The following is an 18460-nucleotide window of genomic DNA, read 5'->3' as shown; positions in this document are numbered from 1 at the left end:
TTTGACAAACACCAATTTTGATCATTGAGAAGCTTAATATTCCCTTTACAACACAACGTAATTAAAACGTTAAGCTGACTTTACAGAGTTATCTCCCTGTAGTGTTAGGTACCACCTTAAAACCAGGTTCAATCCACCATTTTCTACATTAGAAAATGCCTGTAGGGAAGTCAGGAATATGACAGTTGTTATCCATTCGTTTGATGTGTTTGAACTTTGGATTTTGCCATTTGATCGGGGACTTTCCTTTTTGAATTTTCCTTGGAGTTCAGTATTTTTGTGATTTTACTTTTCACATTACACATCTTGTAACTCCATTATACAAAAGAACAACCAAAATATAATCTTGTATTTATCAAATAATTTATAGATCTTTTAATTGAATTGTGAACTGTCAATTTAAGTTTTTAAATATGAACAAGAACTTTAGAACTGTTTTTTTCATATCTTCTCCCCACAATTCTTCAATGGCTCTCTCCTTTCTTTCCTGCAACCTAAAAAGAGAAAAAGAAAATAACCATAAGAAAAAAATTCAACGAAACAATGAATGAATGAAATGTGTTCTTCATGTTAGATAACTTTAAATAAACACAGCACAACTCTTTTATTTGACCCCAGGAGTTCAAATTAAAATTAATAATTTTTTTCTCTCCTTAACTTGAAAATTGAATAAGATGCCTTAAATCATTGTAAGGCCAACCTTAAAAATATGTTTGTTTGCAGTTTTCCGACTGTACCTTCAGACTGAAGGGTCGGTAGGTAGGAAAAATATTTTATTTTATCAGCCAAAATACAGTTTAAACAAGCAGTTACACTAATCCAAGTTTCTTGTGAAGAAAAAAAAACATTTTAAAACAACAAACACTGGACATGCTGAAAACCAACATCAAATGAACAGGCATTTTCAGATAAAAAACTTTTTAACCAAAACTGAAACTTTAACATAGTGTCATTATCCAATTTATGACATAAAATATGGTATAATTATTAAATACTGGAACACTTATAAACAAGGAATGTCATTATGACTAGAACTGTTTTAAAGAAATATATTCAGACATGTATGCTTCTTGACTAGAATGTTTTCATGAGTAGAGTATTTTCATCAGAAAAATATAGATATTAAAGATTTATAAGACAATGTATTAAAGAGTGTATTTTTAATAATAAAAAAATAACCTTGAATCTTCCTCAATTGAAAAAAAGGCAACTTGAAAAAAAAGTATTAAGACATTCGACTGTTTTCATATTTCTAACAATATTTAATTATATGTGATAAGGTTATATTTTTGCCAGGCTTTAATGAAAACCAAAGAAATCTAAAGTTTGGGGTGAAATCCATAGCACCCATTAAAAGTAAATGGTCTGTACTGAAATGTTTTTAATGCATAAAAAAAAATTGGTAGCATAGCTCCTAAGGACATGTTTTAATTGAATTCACACAGGCCACACAGTTTGGGTATATTTAATATTGTAAGAAAGAGAATAATTGCAATGAGTGGGGCAGCCCCCCTTATCCAAAAGGAGCATACTCATTGCAATCGAAGATAGATTTAATATAGAGAGAGTACATTTATTTTTCAAGCTAACCATTCATTTTCTCTACATCTTTGTGTAGTTAGGGTTGCTTCTTATTGATTTGGCATGATCTATATCCATTAACATTTCAAATGAGCCCTTCCTCCGTACAGGCGTGTTTACAGATATCCATGACGATTTAAGTCACGGAGGAGTGGTTTCATCTTTGTCGTCTTCACAACGATTTGTAGAAAATATGCCATACTTCAAGCTGCTGTCGAATTATTTAACCACTGAAATTGGTTCCATAAAGTCAGGCTCCACAGATTCTGTACCCGACTTGTTTGAGACAGAATGGTTATCTTGTCAGTTATGAATCATCGTCAATGATATCATCACACATCATTACATGTGCCTGAATCTGTATAAACAGTTTACTAATAAACTTTTTTGTTTGTTATTTGTCTTAAAATTGACACGAGACGACAGCGTAAAGTACTCCTCCGTGACTTCATGGATACCTGTAACAATTTCCATGTGCTTTATCATTAAATGGTCACACGAACGCTTGACGGGAAGCTAAGAAAAACCGAACTTGAAATGCGTAGTTGACCCAGACTTTAAATCATTTCCGGAAAGAAGCCAAAGTTCCGGATCGCGTCAATAGAAGTATTAAAAAAAATTTCTTCAAATTTAAAGCAATAAAATTTTCACAGTCGGGAGGATTTTCAAGGGTCGGTTGGTAAACTGCAAACAAACAATATTTTAATTTAAGCCCAACACTCTTTACTATTTTATGGATACCTGCTTTTATCGGTGGTGGAAGCCATTTTTATTTAGAATTTGATTGATAGTTATTTCCTTAGCAATCATACCAAATTGTAGTATTTTTATTTGAAATATATATCACATAATGTATCTAATTTTATTATGTCAGCATGCATTTGAAATTTTTTAAGCCTATCATTATGCTGTCAGCATTTTGTACAGAAATTATTGCAAGCTTATTAATAAAGGCGATTGGGTGAGTTGCACATTAAAAAGGACTTGAATTCTGAAGACTGATACACAGATCTGTATGCAGATTTTTTTGAAATGGCAATAATTTTAACTTGCATTTCTGTTCATCTTGGAAAATCACAATAATAAATGCAAGCAATAAATTTTAATATACAGTATGTCAAATATTTAAGATAAATTACCCGTTTAAAATCTGTCATGTTAGTTTTAGCCACTGGAGTTCCTACAAGTCCTAGATAATCTATCTGTGTTACATCACCTCCACCTAAGTTATCCTTTATAAATATCTGTAAAATAAAGAATTTTATGTCATAGAATGTACACTACAGTTTATACAAGTCATACATGTATATATGCAGTGCATATAAAAAAAAATCATTTAATGGTTTTAGGGGCCTTAAATTCAGTTGTTATTGGTTGTTGTTCTTTATCATATTTTTTTTCAGACTATTGTTTTGTACATACATCAGGCTATAATTTTTCTCTTTTAATTTTTTTTAGTCATTTCAGTCATTTTTTGATTGCTTTACAGTATGGGTTTCACTCATTGTTGAAGGCAGTAAGATGAAATTTAGTTGTTAATTTCTGTCCTTTTGGTCTCTGGCTGAGTGTTGTCTTATTGGCAAGCATACGAGATCTTCATATTTTTATATTGGTTGGTAAACCATGAATTTAAATTTTAAAATTATATGACTAATCAAAGTGCTTGTAAGCACTAAACGGTAAGATTGATTCAATTTATCAGTGGGAAGTACAATTACTTATATTGCATTGGTTGTAGTTGAGTTTACAGCTATTCTAAACAACGAAAGATAATTTTCTACATTAGAAAATGCCTGCACTAAGTCAGGAATATGACAGTTGTCATGCAAAATTTACCTAAAAAAATTAGCATTTTTGTTGAGCATTTAATTTCTTTTTTTGCTCAGTTTTGCTGCATACTATTTCTACCTACACAGAAATTGACATTTAAACAAATAAACAACTTTACCGTTACACTGCCAACATTTTGGAATTTAACATATCTAAGTGGTATAAGTGTCCCTTCTTTAACATCAGATGGTGTTAGTCTACAAAGAAAAAAACCCAAATAAATCAACGATAAAATTTTGCACAGAAAGAAAGAACATTATAATGTTGTAAGGCATTGACCTTTAGTCTTCTATAGAGGCATTTTTTGGTCTTTTCACAATCTTTTGAAATTTTTCTTTTAATCTAAATCAAAGGGCTAGTCAACATTAAATAGAACAAGCTATGTAATTCAGTATAAGCATTTGACAGTTATGGACAAAGGAAGATAACTCTAACTTTAACAATGACACTATTGCTATTTATAAAACCAATACTAGATTCATAGTTTTTGGTATTTGGTATTTTCAGGACAAGTTTATTATACACATACACAACATTTTCTAATTTGAATTTCTGATTAATAAATTTCTTGCAATGTTAATGGATATAATGTAAAGAATGTTGTACTAATTGTACTATGTTTTGGAATAGAAAATTCCAAGTCAGGAATATCAAAGTTGTTTTCCATTCATTTGATAAGTCTAAGTTTTTGATTTTGTAATTTGATTACATCTTTCCAATTTGAATTTTCCTTGGCGTTCATTATTTTTGTAGGTTTACTTTGTTTATCTCAAAAGTAGCTATAAAGTTGGGAGATTGATAACAATCAAATCAGTCACAATGGGTATTGCTTGTATCTGTAGATACTGTAAATTCAGAAATTATTGAGATGTTTTTATTATTGCCAAAAATGTGACAGGGTTCTAATCACAATAATTTAAACGTTAAGGTGGTACCTAACACTACAGGGAGATAACTCTGTAAAGTCAGCTAAACGTTTTAATTACCTTGTGTTTTTAGGGAATATTAAGCTTCTCAGTGATCAAAATTGGTGTTTGTCAAACTGCTATATAAACAGTGTAATTTTTCTGATAAAATGGTTGGTTCAAAATTTTTGAAATTTTTATATTTTTGTTAAAGGGGCAAAGTAAATACTTTGTTAAAATTTTATGAAAATTAAACGAGTTAAATTAATTTTAGTGTAAGTGTTGGGTACCACCTTAATATCACAACCAGGTGCTCCGCAGGGCGCAGCTTTATACGACCGCAGAGGTCGAACCCTGAACAGTTGGGGCAAGTATGGACAAAACATTCAAGCGTGATACAGCTCTGAATTTGGATTGTGATCAAATTTTTGACAATACATGGTTTTTTTTTACACAAAACAAATGTCAAGATTTTACAAATCAATTAAAGATTTCTTCTTCAAACTTTTTAAATCTAAAATTAAATAGTTGACACAGCATAGGTTTCTGACACAGAATGAATGTGGTCTAATGAACTTAATAGGTTTTTTTTGCCTTTGAGCAATTCACTATGCTGTTGAATATTAATCCTCTCAAAAAAATGTTTGAAGAAATTTTCTTTTTATTTATGAAATCTGAAATGAGAAAAATTTAAAGCCCCCCCCCCCCCTTTTTTCACATCCCCGTTTCCCTTTTCCAAAACTGATATCAATTCAAATTTCTAATGGAGTTTGCAACAATAAATACTCTTTTAAATACATCATAAAATATTAAAATGTAAAATAAAGTGCTTGTTATCACTGAATGGTAAAGATTGGTTGGTAGTAAAAGTGAATATACATTGTTTATTGTATAAAACAATAAAAAAAACTTCATCAGAAACATTTTATATTGGCAAATTTCCAATGAAGTTATTTACATAAAGTTATTGGCAAATAAAAATAGAAAATGACATCATAGTCATGTCTGGTAAATTTCCAACATATATTATCAACTACTATTCTATACAAAGAAAGATAACTCCAATTGAAAATTAATTGCTATTGCACAATATTGTGCAATTAGATATTTCTTGCTATTGTGCAATACTGTGCAATTGAAAATTTCTTGCTATTGCACAATACTTGATATGGAATCCTGATTTGGACCAACTTGAAAACTGGGCCCATAATCAAAAATCAAAGTACATATTTAGATAAAGCATATCAAATAAGCCCAAGAATTTAATTTTTGTTGAAATCAAACTTAGTTTAATTTTGGACCCTTTGGACCTTAATGTAGACCAATTTGAAAACTGGACCAAAAATTAAGAATCTACATACACAGTTAGATTTGGCATATCAAAGAACCCATTTATTCAATTTTTGATGAAATCAAACAAAGTTTAATTTTGGACCCCCATTTGGACCAACTTGAAAACTAGGCCAATAATTAAAAATCTAAGTAGATTTTTAAATTCAGCATATCAAAGAACCCCAAGGATTCAATTTTTGTTAAAATCAAACTAAGTTTAATTTTGGACCCTTTGGACCTTAATGTAGACCAATTTGAAAACGGGACCAAAAATTAAGAATCTACATATATAGTTAGATTCGGCATATCAAAGAACCCCAATTATTCAATTTTTGATGAAATCACACAAAGTTCAATTTTGGACCCTTTGGGCCCCTTATTCCTAAACTGTTAGGACCAAAACTCCCAAAATCAAACCCAACCTTCCTTTTATGGTCATAAACCTTGTGTTTAAATTTCATAGATTTCTATTTACTTATACTAAAGTTATTGTGCGAAAACCAAGAATAATGCTTATTTGGGCCCCTTTTTGGCCCCTAATTCATAAACTGTTGTGACCTCAACTCCAAAAATCAATCCCAACTTTCCTTTTGTGGTCATAAACCTTGTGTTAAAATTTCATTGATTTCTATTTACTTATACTAAAGTTATTGTGCGAAAACCAACAATAATGCTTATTTGGGCCCTTTTTTGGCCCTTAATTCCTAAACTGTTGGAACCAAAACTCCCAAAATCAATCCCAACCTTCCTTTTGTGGTCATAAACCTTGTGTCAAAATTTCATAGATTTCTATTCACTTGAACTAAAGTTATAGTGCAAAAACCAAGAAAATGCTTATTTGGGCCCTTTTTGGCCCCTAATTCCTAAAATGTTGGGACCAAAACTCCCAAAATCAATCCAAACCTTCCTTTTGTGGCCATAAACCTTGTGTTAAAATTTCATTGATTTCTAATCACTTTTACTTAAGTTAGAGTGCGAAAACTAAAAGTATTCGGACGACGACGACGACGCAGACCACGACGCCAACGTGATAGCAATATACGACCAAAAAATTAAAATTTTTGCGGTCGTATAAAAATTAAAATCTCATTTCAGTCTAAAATGACAAAATCTCAAAAATAAATGCACAGAATAATTTCTGTATTTAAAATAATCAGATATTCAATTTCCATCACTTACTCTAATTCTTGTGTTGCAATCATATTCTCTGCAGTGTCAAAATCTAGTGATTTTGTTAAATTTTGAAATATTTTTACAGTCTTTGGTCCTTTATCTGAAATAAAATATCATTAAATTTTAATTGCATAATGGTTACCAGTAAAAGAAAAGAGGTTAATCAAGTCCCTATGTCTCTCTTGTGTAACGAATTAACGATTGAACAATAGGTTGAAATTTTATGATATCAAGTTATACATTTGTACTTCAAATATTGAAAAAAGAAATAAGAATGAATGCATTGTCAATTGAAAGCTTTGTAATTTAAATCTAAAGCATCAGAAAACTTGTAGTGTCAATCTAAAGGTTTAAAAATTTAAAGTGTCTTGACATATTCAAAGAGAGCACATACATATGTAAACAATGATCACCAATGAAATAAACAAACAGACAGACTAATTGATTGCAATAAACAAATGATAAAGCCCAACTCCTTGAGTAGGGGTATAGCTTATATAAAAAGTTATATGTTAACATTAGCAATATCACAGATTACTTTAACAGGCATTTTTTTTTACACTGAAGCAATCTTGTGTTTTCCTTTAGAATAATATTTTGTATACAGTTTACTACATGTATATAACTATACATGTATTCCACTGCATATCAAATCAAGTACAAAACATTGCAAACAAGAATGTGTCCCCAGTACACAGATGCCCAACTCGCACTATAATTTTCTATGTTCAGTGGACGGTGAAATTGGGGGTAAAAACTTTAAATTTGCATTAAAATTAGAAAGATTATATCAAAAGGAACATGTTTACTAAGTTTCAAGTTGATTGGACCTCAACTTCATCAAAAGCTTTCGACCAAAAACTTTAACCTGAAGAGGGACAGACAGAAGAACAGACGAATGAACAAACAGACGAACGAACAGACGCATAGACCAGAAAACATAATGCCCATAAATGGGGCATAAAAATTCTTTGAATTAACATGATTAACAAAAGCTTAAAGATTGTAATATGTGGTTATATACTAACCTTCAGGAGCGTAAAGCTTCAATGAATGAAGTTTCATATTCTGTGAGAATTCCAGATTTATAATTAACTGAAAAATAAAAAAATATATTCCAGTACAACATTGAAATGTCATTATTCTACAATATAAACATAGATATAAATAAAGGATGGAAACTATTGGACCAGAAAATTTCAACATGTTGTTCAATGATATTAATGATTTTGTAATTAGGATCAAAGTTTGGTTTCCTTGAAAAGTGAAAATGTCCATTTTATGTCATAAGCAGTAAACACACAAAAGACACTAATGCAGCTAACAAAAATTTTAATAAAATTCATGTGTAAAAATACTCATAATTAGGATTCTATTTACCTAAAATGAAACTGAAGGTGAAAATCCCATGATTAGTGTGCTTCTGTGCATTTGTACACTTAAGATACTCTGTACCAAAAGAAGCCATCTTTTTTTAAATATGACACACATATAAATCTTGTTAACTACCAGCATTCACTAATTAAATGTAATAAATACTAGAACAAAACTGTACAGCAGTTACAACAAAAGAACTTGCTTATTTGAGCTACTGCTCACACATGATACTCCAACCAAATATTTCGGTAAACAGGAAGTTGTTGAGTGATGAATCTAAAAAGGCATAACAAAGTTAAGCTAACTAAAATAAACACTGAAATCAAATCTCAGAAATCATTGTAATGTATTTCCTGAGAAAGATTTTAACAAAAAATAATCATGGCCTGACTGACGGACAGAGGTTAAACAGTATACCACCACTTTTTAAAGCAGGGGTATACAAACCAACTGTAAGGCCAACCTTAAAAATATGTTTGTTTGCAGTTTTCCGACTGTACCTTCAGACTGAAGGGTCGGTAGGTAGGAAAAATATTTTATTTTATCAGCCAAAATACAGTTTAAACAAGCAGAAAACTTTACACTAAACCAAGTTTCTTGTGAAGAAAAAAAAAACATTTTAAAACAACAAACACTGGACATGCTGAAAACCAACATCAAATGAACAGGCATTTTCAGATAAAAAACGTTTTAACCAAAACTGAGTCTGAAACTTTAACATAGTGTCATTATCCAATTTATGACATAAAATATGGTATAATTATTAAATACTGGAACACTTATAAACAATGAATGTCATTATGACTAGAACTGTTTTAAAGAAATATATTCAGACATGTATGCTTCTTGACTAGAATGTTTTCATGAGTAGAGTATTTTCATCAGAAAAATGTAGATATTAAAGATTTATAAGACAAATTGTATTAAATAGTGTATTTTTAATAAAAAAAATAACCATTGAATCTTCCTCAATTGAAAAAAAGGCAACTTGAAAAAAAAGTATTAAGACATTCGACTGTTTTCATATTTCTAACAATATTTAATTATATGTGATAAGGTTATATTTTTGCCAGGCTTTAATGAAAACCAAAGAAATCTAAAGTTTGGGGTGAAATCCATAGCACCCCATTAAAAGTAAATGGTCTGTACTGAAATGTTTTTAATGCATAAAAAAAATTGGCAGCATAGCTCCTAAGGACATGTTTTAATTGAATTCACACAGGCCACACAGTTTGGGTATATTTAATATTGTAAGAAAGAGAATAATTGCAATGAGTGAGGCAGCCCCCCTTATCCTAAAGGAGCATACTCATTGCAATCGAAGATAGATTTAATATAGAGAGAGTATATTTATTTTTCAAGCTAACCATTCATTTTCTCTATATCTTTGTGTAGTTAGGGTTTCTTCTTATTGATTTGGCATGATCTATATCCATTAACATTTCAAATGAGCCCTTCCTCCGTACAGGTGTGTTTACAGATATCCATGAAGATTTAAGTCACGGAGGAGTGGTTTCATCTTTGTCGTCTTCACAACGATTTGTAGAAAATATGCCATACTTCAAGCTGCTGTCGAATTATTTAACCACTGAAATTGGTTCCATAAAGTCAGGCTCCACAGATTCTGTACCCGATTTGTTTGAGACAATGGTTATCGTGTCAGTTATGAATATCCGCTGCATCATCGTCAATGATATCATCACACATCATTACATGTGCCTGAATGTGTATAAACAGTTTACTAATCAACTTTTTTGTTTGTTATTTGTCTTAAAATTGACACGAGACGACAGCGTAAAGTACTCCTCCGTGACTTCATGGATACCTGTAAACAATTTCCATGTGCTTTATCATTAAATGGTCACATGAACGCTTGACGGGAAGCTAAGAAAAACCGAACTTGAAATGCGTAATTGACCAAGACTTTAAATCATTTCCGGAAAGGACCCAAAGTTCCGGATCGCGTCAATAAAAGTATTAAAAAAAATTTCTTCAAATTTAAAGCAATAAAATTTTCACAGTCGGGAGGATTTTCAAGGGTCGGTCGGTAAACTGCAAACAAACAATATGTTAATTTAAGCCTAATAAAACATCGGTCAATATCAGCAACTAATATAATGACTGACCTGTTCATCACAGTCTGATTCTAGGTAGCCTCCCTTGGTTGACAATGCATGTTCCAGTGTATGTTCATCAGATTCATTTAAACACTCACAGCCCTTGGAACTGATAAACGATCCAATATCTAACTAAAAGAAGAAAAAAAATACAATCAAAACTATGGTACCTGATGAGACTTCCCCATCAGATAAAAACATGATTTTTACAACTAAAAATTCTAAACACATTACATATTTTATTTATCTACATTATGTGTATTCTTTTTTTTTTTTTTTTTTTTTTTTTTTTTTAAATTGATACTTGTTTATTCCAAATATTTCCTGTTTACAATTTCCTCAGTTGCCCAGGATGCAAACTGTGGATTCCCGTTTACATTTAAACCAACTGTCCGGGAAGCAGGAGGCTGAAAAAGTGCACTGTATCAGTCTTCACGCTGAACTGCTAAATAATCTACAGGCCCGCAGCTCAATTTTTAAAAATTTATTGTGTATTTATTTATGTGTATTATCTATAAGGCAAGCAGAAACAATATGAAATTTATAAAGGATTGTGTAAAATGCGCCTCTCCCATGCAATTGCTGTTGTCAGAGTAAAGTGTATTCTTGAATACAAGTATACCCAGTAATCCGCACTTTGTTGACATGAAAATCAATTAGGGCTATTACAGAAAAAAATTTGTAAGGGTTCCAGTGTCTCGCCTACTTTTGCTGTAAATTGCAGGATCAACAAAAATGAGGGAACAAATCAATAAAAATATTCCGCTTGATACCATGTTTGGACTGTAGGAAGCTTCTGTCCAAGTTTGGTAAAAAATCCTGGATAGTTTATGAATCTAATAAATGTTTTAAAAACTTTAACTGCAGACTGGATGTAATGTTAACTGGAAGAAAAACTAAGTCCATTTATAAGTAAAATACAGATACACAGGTACAAAATATTAACAAAATTTCCTTCTAGATACTAGCTTTTGATCATAAACAAGCTTCTGTCTTAGTTTGGTACAAACCAAGGATAGTTTAAGAAAGTTATTAAAATTTTAAAAACTACAACCACAGAGCGATGTAATGTTTTCCTGCAGAAAAACTAAGTGCATTTATAAGTAAAATACGGAAAAAATGGAATTTTATTTTCACAAAATTTACTTCTGGATACTATCTTTTGATCATAAATAAGCTTCTGTCCAAGTTTGGTAGAAATCCAGGATAGTTTAAGAAAGTTATTTAAATTTTAAAAACTTTAACCACAGAGTGTATGTAATGTTTTCCCGCAGACAAAACTAAGTCCATTTATAAGTAAAATACGGAAAAATGGAATTTTATTTTCACAAAATTTACTTCTGGATACTAACTTATGATCATAAACAAGCTTCTGTCCAAGTTTGGTAGAAATGCAGTATGGTTTAAGAAAGTTATTAAAATTTCAAAAACTTTAACCACAGAGTGAATATTTGTGGACGCCGCAGCCGCCGCCGACGGAATGTAGGATCGCTTAGGAGGCTCGACAAAAATGTATGGGGGTTGGAAGGCAGTTTTTGTCAGCATCCGCCACCCAGACAATTTTAATTGAGAATTATAGTGCATTATAGTGTGATAAGTTGCTCTGATACCCATCACCCATGTATTATTAATATAATGTGCTCCAACCACCCCATACATTTTTTTTTGGAAAAGCCCTTATATGGTCATTTTAAAAAAAAAAAATTTCCTGTTTACAAATTAAGAATTTTCTTATCCCAGGAATAGATTGTCTTAGTCATATTTGGCACAACGTTTTGAAATTTTGGATTCTCAATGCTCTTCAACTTTGTACTTGTATGTCTATACAACTATTTTGATCTGAGCGTCACTGATGAGTCTTATGTTAGACAAAACACACGTCTGGTGTACTAAATTATAATCTTGGTATCTATGATAACTATATAAACTATGTCTAGACCTTTCTTCTGTATTCTTTAAATGTGAAGACCATTTTTCTCAATTCTTTATTTTTTTTCTTGCAAATTTCTTTATTCTTTATACTTTAGCACCACATCTTTGCTATAATCTTTAATTTTTGGTCCATATTTCACTATTGCTCTGACACTCTGAAAACCCATTATTTTCTATTCTGTTAACCCCATCCAGACCCTCATGTTACTTACATGTCCCTTCACTGTTACATCATCTTCTTGCCCCTCAGAATCTCCACCTTTCCATTGTTTTATCTTTTCTTCCAGTGCATTAGGGTCGGCACCTCTCATTGTATCTATTTTTGTTTTGTTTTTGTAGAAGATAAATGTTGGCATAGCAGATATCCCTTCTCTGGCCCCTGTCTCCTGTAAACATGGTAAAGGTATATTAAAAGTGAGGACACACACATATAAGAGGGGAGATAAGATATGGCCATCTTGTTTAGAGATTAACATGTGAAAATACGCTGTAAATTCAGAAATTAATGTGTGTATTTATTATTGTGAATCACTGATTACTCATAAATATGTCATGTATGTAAGAACTATATAATTATAAAATTATACTTGTGATAGCATTTTTTATTTAGAAAGTCACTACTGAAATTTTGAATGCAAGTTTTTATTATTGAAAACCTTAAATAAAGTAACCTGATACTACACAATTTTTTGAATCAATAAAAACTAATAAATTGTTTGGCCGAGCCCAACTGTATATGACTGCAGAGGTCAATCCGGAAAAGTTGGGGCAAAAATGGTCACAATATTCAAGCTTGAAACAGGTCTGAATTTAGATTGTAATTTATTAATATAGGTTTTTGACAAAGAACTTAGAATTGGTTATATGACAATGTATAATTTGAATTTATATCCACTTTCTTGCTTTTGTGCAATACGCTATACTGTTGCGATTTGACCCCCCCCCCCCCCCCCCCCCCAAAAAAAAAGTTTTTCTTTTTATAATTACAAGAACTTTACCTGACATTGGTCTACATCAACCTTAAGAAACACAACTGTAGGATATTTTGTACTCAGTTCAACATAAATTGGAGCTATCCTTTGGCATGGGCCACACCTGCAAATAAAATAAAATACATGTACTTTTGAGTTCAGAAATGGTAATTTACAAGTCAGTTCATGATCATCTTCGCTAGCAAAGGGTTTAACGCTCACCTTCTTACCACCCTTGGCGGATTAAGATAGAATTTCGGAGACATAATGTGAGGATTTTTATTGGTTGCAGTCGAAACTCGCTGCATCCAATCAAAAAGCGAATATATCATGATCACATGTAAATGTAGAAAGTGTTTGTAAACAATTGCCTGTGTTTATTGTGCAACAAGTCTTCACATCCCTAAACATATGACTATATTAAGTCGCAATTTGAATGTTTTTAATCAACTAATAGAAGTTCCTGTGTATGTTTCTTGCACAAACGCATGAATTCATGTCAACTTATATTTTCGTTTCCTGTTTAAACAAGTCATGCAAGTGTGTAGAATATAGACCCTACCGTGTTTTTATCTTCAAATTGAAGAGTTCAAGTGCTACCATTGGTCAAGAATAATGTATTTGGATTGGGCGTGACTTTAATCATGTTAATCTTCCGATAGATGGCGCAACATTGTTATCACAAATGTTGGCTTAATCTGCCAAGGGTGGAGAGAAGGGAAGCGGATCGTAACCCTTGGCTAGCGAAGATGGTTCATGATTCACTCCTGGAAGACTAAAAAATGACATTCAAAAGTCAATGCTTTGATTAAAATAAATTAAAAATTGTAAAATAAAGGCATATTTACACTGTACATGGCATATTCAGTTGTTTCTTTCAGAGTTCTGGAAATCGTTTTATACCTGGTTGTCCCTGAATAAAAACTGCTGGTTCTCACTGCTATTTCTTTTTGTACTGTCATAACTGTTGTATAACAAAAATACCATAATTGTGTCAGTTCTTTGCAAGTTTTGGCAGTCAAATCCCTTGGACCACCACTTTTCGAGAACTCTTGATCTGTTCTTTTGGATTTTTGGTTGATTTTAATCCTATTTAGTTTTTGTACTTTATAGATTCTATTAGATAGCCAGGTTAACTCTCAAACCATGATGGCAAAATAGATGGGATAGTCTAGAAGTGAAACTGGGAGACAACTACATGGCTTATACATTTAGTTCCTAATGTAAAATGTAGGTAAGACCCATCCACTTGATTATCTGAATCCAGTGATAATCATTGATAATAGGGAGAATCATGTTGGAATTTAGAACAGGCTACATTAGGCTTGATAAATACTGCCATCAGATAGGCCAATCCCTCACGCCATACTGCTAATGTGGTGAAAAGGAAAACACAAACACTACCTACTAAATTGTCCAAGATACCACCAGGAAAGAGAAGAAATGGAAAGACAGCTGGAGATTCAAAACATCAAAATTGATCTTCAGATTTTATTAGAACCAGCAAGGAAAGAGACAAATGGAACAGCAGATTTGGAGAATACATGTATGGTAAGAGTTCAGGGCCATTTCTAGATTCACTTAGCACTGAAGAAACCTGATCCTGTGCCTAACAAATTAACCCAACAAGTAGAGTGTGACAATACTAAGAGAATTTGTAGTACCAAGATGAAAAAATCTAGCACAGTTGTGTCAAATAGGATCAGGACCCTGTTGTAAGAAAAAAATCCCACTGTTTCAAACCTATGTATTCCAAATAAACTTTTATTACTTGAAAACTAATTATAACACTTTTTCTCAATTCCTTTTAAAAATAACCATATAATGTCATAAGGACGTCAGAAAAGTTTTCTGAAATTCTATTTGTTTATTACATTTTATTATGTTTGGGGAACAATTGGGAAGGTTAACTTTCTTGTAATAAGAGCCGTCACGGCCTGGCTGGGGAATTGGGTAGGCACATGCTCAGATTAATCTGTACTGATACAGTCTCCACATGTCCTCCTTTATACGCCATAACTCATGGTGGTGATCCTTATAAAGGATGCTCATAGGGAGACAAGAAGAAGTTGTAAATTCTGAATTTTCATTCTACTCTCCAGACTAATCTAAAATCAATCATAACACCTTCGAGTTAATGGACAGAGGCTCGTTTCAAAAAAAAATTTGGGATGGAAATATATCTATGATACTTGCCCATATGGGTCGACTGGTATAACATATTTCGAACCCCAAAAAATCTATGATTGAGCCCTTATGACAAGATGTGTCGTTATTGTGAGTGGAAACCTGTTTCTTACCAAGTGGCATAGAAGTCCACAACAACTAATTTGGTACCAGCATTTGTTAACTCTGTCTGAAATTGTGAGTCCTCTGTGATTGTTCTTACTGACATTTCTGAAGATATAAAGACTAAAAGGACGAATCCTGGTTTGAAAATGAGTTCGCAGTTTTGTCAACAACTGAGTTATCTTTCTTGTTTCGAAAGTTCCGGAAGGTCTAAAAACAAGACTGGCAAATCCGAGCCCAACTTATTACTATCACTAATAAACTCATCATAGATACCATAACATTTCTTTTTCCTAATTTTTTGACAAATAAAAGCATGTCAATCAAAATGTACCGACGAAACAATTATTACAATTATGATGTATTTAAAAACATATAACAAACAGCTAGTGTTAACTAAAAAAAGGGAGACACCGTATATATGATTCGTACAAAGAAGGATAACTCTATATCCACATCATACATTTTCCATTCTAAATGGTTATTATATATAAAAGATATTTTAATTGAATGTAGTTATGGAAATTATTGGTATGACCAATCTGTATTAAGAAATATAAGCCTGTCTAAAATGTAAAGCAAGTTCTTCATGAAAAATTTGTAGAAGGTTGGAAATTACAAGTATATGACTCACCGAAATCAGAGACATATAATACAATCTCTGCCGAAATCAAGGATCACTATACAAATCCTTGCCGAAATGTATTAATTACCGTATTTATAAATCTGATTTTAACTTTGAGAATTACCTCACTGTACTTCCACCTGACTTGATGTATAATCTTATTAAATTTAGATGCGGTAGCCATAAATTGCCAATTGAAGCTGGTAGATTTTTTAGTATCAATAGAGCTGAAAGAATTTGTGATATTTGTAATAAGCAAGAACTGGGTGATGAATGTCATTATATATTTAATTGTAACTTTTTTACTCAAGAAAGACTCAAGTTTATACCTGATCATATATATAAAACAAAAATACTGTAAGCCTGTCAAATTTAATGAATAGTCAAGATAAGTATGTACTTGTTGGTTTGGCAAAATTATGCCTCATGTGAGGCCTTTAGTGAAATAAAAAGTTTCAAAGTTTCCATACTGGATCATACTGACTGAGTTAAAAGGAATTTCTTTCTTTTCTACCAAGAATCATTTTTTAGACAGCATATTAGTTCTTCGATATTTTGCTTTAAATTTATTATTTTAAATACAAAATTCATATTATCACAAAATTTATACATGAATTATATCATTCGACATTAGTTATAAAGATCATGATGACATCTATGTAATGGTTTCACATGACGGGTGCCGTATGTGGAGCAGGATCTGTTCACTCTTGCAAAGCATCTGAAATCAACACCAGTTTTTGGTGAAGTTCGTGTTGCTCAGTCCTTATTTTTCTATAAACAAGAAGAAGAAGAATATATTTTATTTCCATTAGATGAGCTCCAAAGGAGCATTATTATAGTACAACATAAGACATAAATGTTGTGTTTTATGTATTGCTTTATAAAAATAAGGTGGTTTTGTATAATTGCCAATGAGACAACTTTCAAATGAAGAAGATGTAAGCAATTATATGCAACCATATGCATACGACATCAACAATGAGAAAAGCCGGCCAATATACCGTATGGTCGGATATAAAAGGCCCCGACCGACATGAAAATTATAAAACAATTCAATTGAGAAAACTAACGGTCTAATTTCATGAATTTATAACAAAACAGTTTACGAAGAAAAAATATATGACAAACATAAACCAACGACAACCACTGTTGTCTGTCCGTTGATCTCTTCTATTTAGCTATAACATTGTCAGTTTATTTTCGACTTATGAGTGAAATTCCCTTTTGTATCTTTTGTCTCTCTTTTAAGTAATGTAACCAGACAAAGAAAATATTAAGATGCATTCTCTAGTATTTATATTATATGAGGGTCAGAATGTGGTTTTACAAAATAGAGAATCATGGGTCGATTATAAATAAATAATAATCAACAATAGAGAAAAATAAAACAACACACATTAGAGAAATTATGAATAGTGGGATGTCAAATTGCAAAGAATATAGAATGATGGAAAAATATATAGAAAATGTACTATAATATTAATAAAAAAAATTAAACAAAAGACCACAACCCAGGTCTTCTAATAGGAAGAGAGCCGTGGTGTAGTGGTTAGTGCATCGGACTACTAACACAAAGGTTCCTGGTTCGATTCCCGTCTGGGATGAAAATTTCAGGGACTGAATTTTCGGCTCTCCCTTGACACCATTTGCGAGTATGGTCTTGAGGAAACGATGATAGTCCGTCGGAAGAGGACGATAAATGGCTGGCCCGTGTTAAGAGAGAGCCATGATATCTCTTGCACGTTAAAGACACCCTTGTAGATTTCGAAAAAGAGCAGGCTAATGCCGCTACAAGGCAGCACTCACACCCGCAAAGTGGAAAGGGATTAATATAAGTTGCAAAACTTGTTTCCCAATCCACTATAAATAGATATGTTTAAACTAAGAGCATATAAGTAAAAAAAAAACTGCTTCGTGTTCGTGAACATGCAAATTCAATGTGGACAAGGTAACATATACTAGTAACCCATTTTCTTTAATGTCCACTTATCTCCATAACGCCCTTTCTAGATATAAGACTTCACAATAATGCGATTCTCCTATATAAACAGATATTTTGAATCAAAATTTGAAATCAAAATATGTCTTTAATTAATATATATTGAAAGCTGATTTCAAAAGCGTTTTAGTGTGTGTTTCAAGGCGGTGTCAATAAATAAACATGCGAAAACATCAATAAGAGTTGTAAAGAGGGAACATTCCTGGTATGAACAAAACGCTGAGATTTAAAAATATTTTTTGGTGTACCCATATTGATATAAGTTGATCAGATGTGAATGTTATAACCACCGATGACAACTTTCCACCAGTCTGTGAACAGAGTGT

The 18460-nt window shown here is 31.8% G+C and overlaps 1 protein-coding gene across 1 annotated transcript; it reads right to left on the bottom strand.

Moving 5' to 3' along the window:
- Window positions 1-334: 334 nt before the first annotated feature.
- LOC143051723 (thioredoxin-like protein 1) lies at window positions 335-15715 on the bottom strand. Its single transcript, XM_076224628.1, has 9 exons — window positions 15519-15715; window positions 13246-13342; window positions 12460-12633; window positions 10325-10447; window positions 7850-7916; window positions 6828-6921; window positions 3530-3608; window positions 2721-2825; window positions 335-494 (listed from the first exon to the last, which is right to left on the bottom strand). The coding sequence occupies exons 1-9, from the start codon at window positions 15611-15613 to the stop codon at window positions 465-467; spliced, it is 864 nt and encodes a 287-aa protein (XP_076080743.1). The 5' UTR covers window positions 15614-15715; the 3' UTR covers window positions 335-464.
- Between the last annotated feature and the right edge of the window lie 2745 nt (window positions 15716-18460).

Source organism: Mytilus galloprovincialis, chromosome 11, assembly GCF_965363235.1.
Source record: "Mytilus galloprovincialis chromosome 11, xbMytGall1.hap1.1, whole genome shotgun sequence".
NCBI classification, from domain to species: Eukaryota; Metazoa; Mollusca; class Bivalvia; order Mytilida; family Mytilidae; genus Mytilus; species Mytilus galloprovincialis.
The sequence above is the reverse complement of the archived record's forward strand: the minus strand, read 5'-3'. Positions and strand labels throughout refer to the sequence as shown.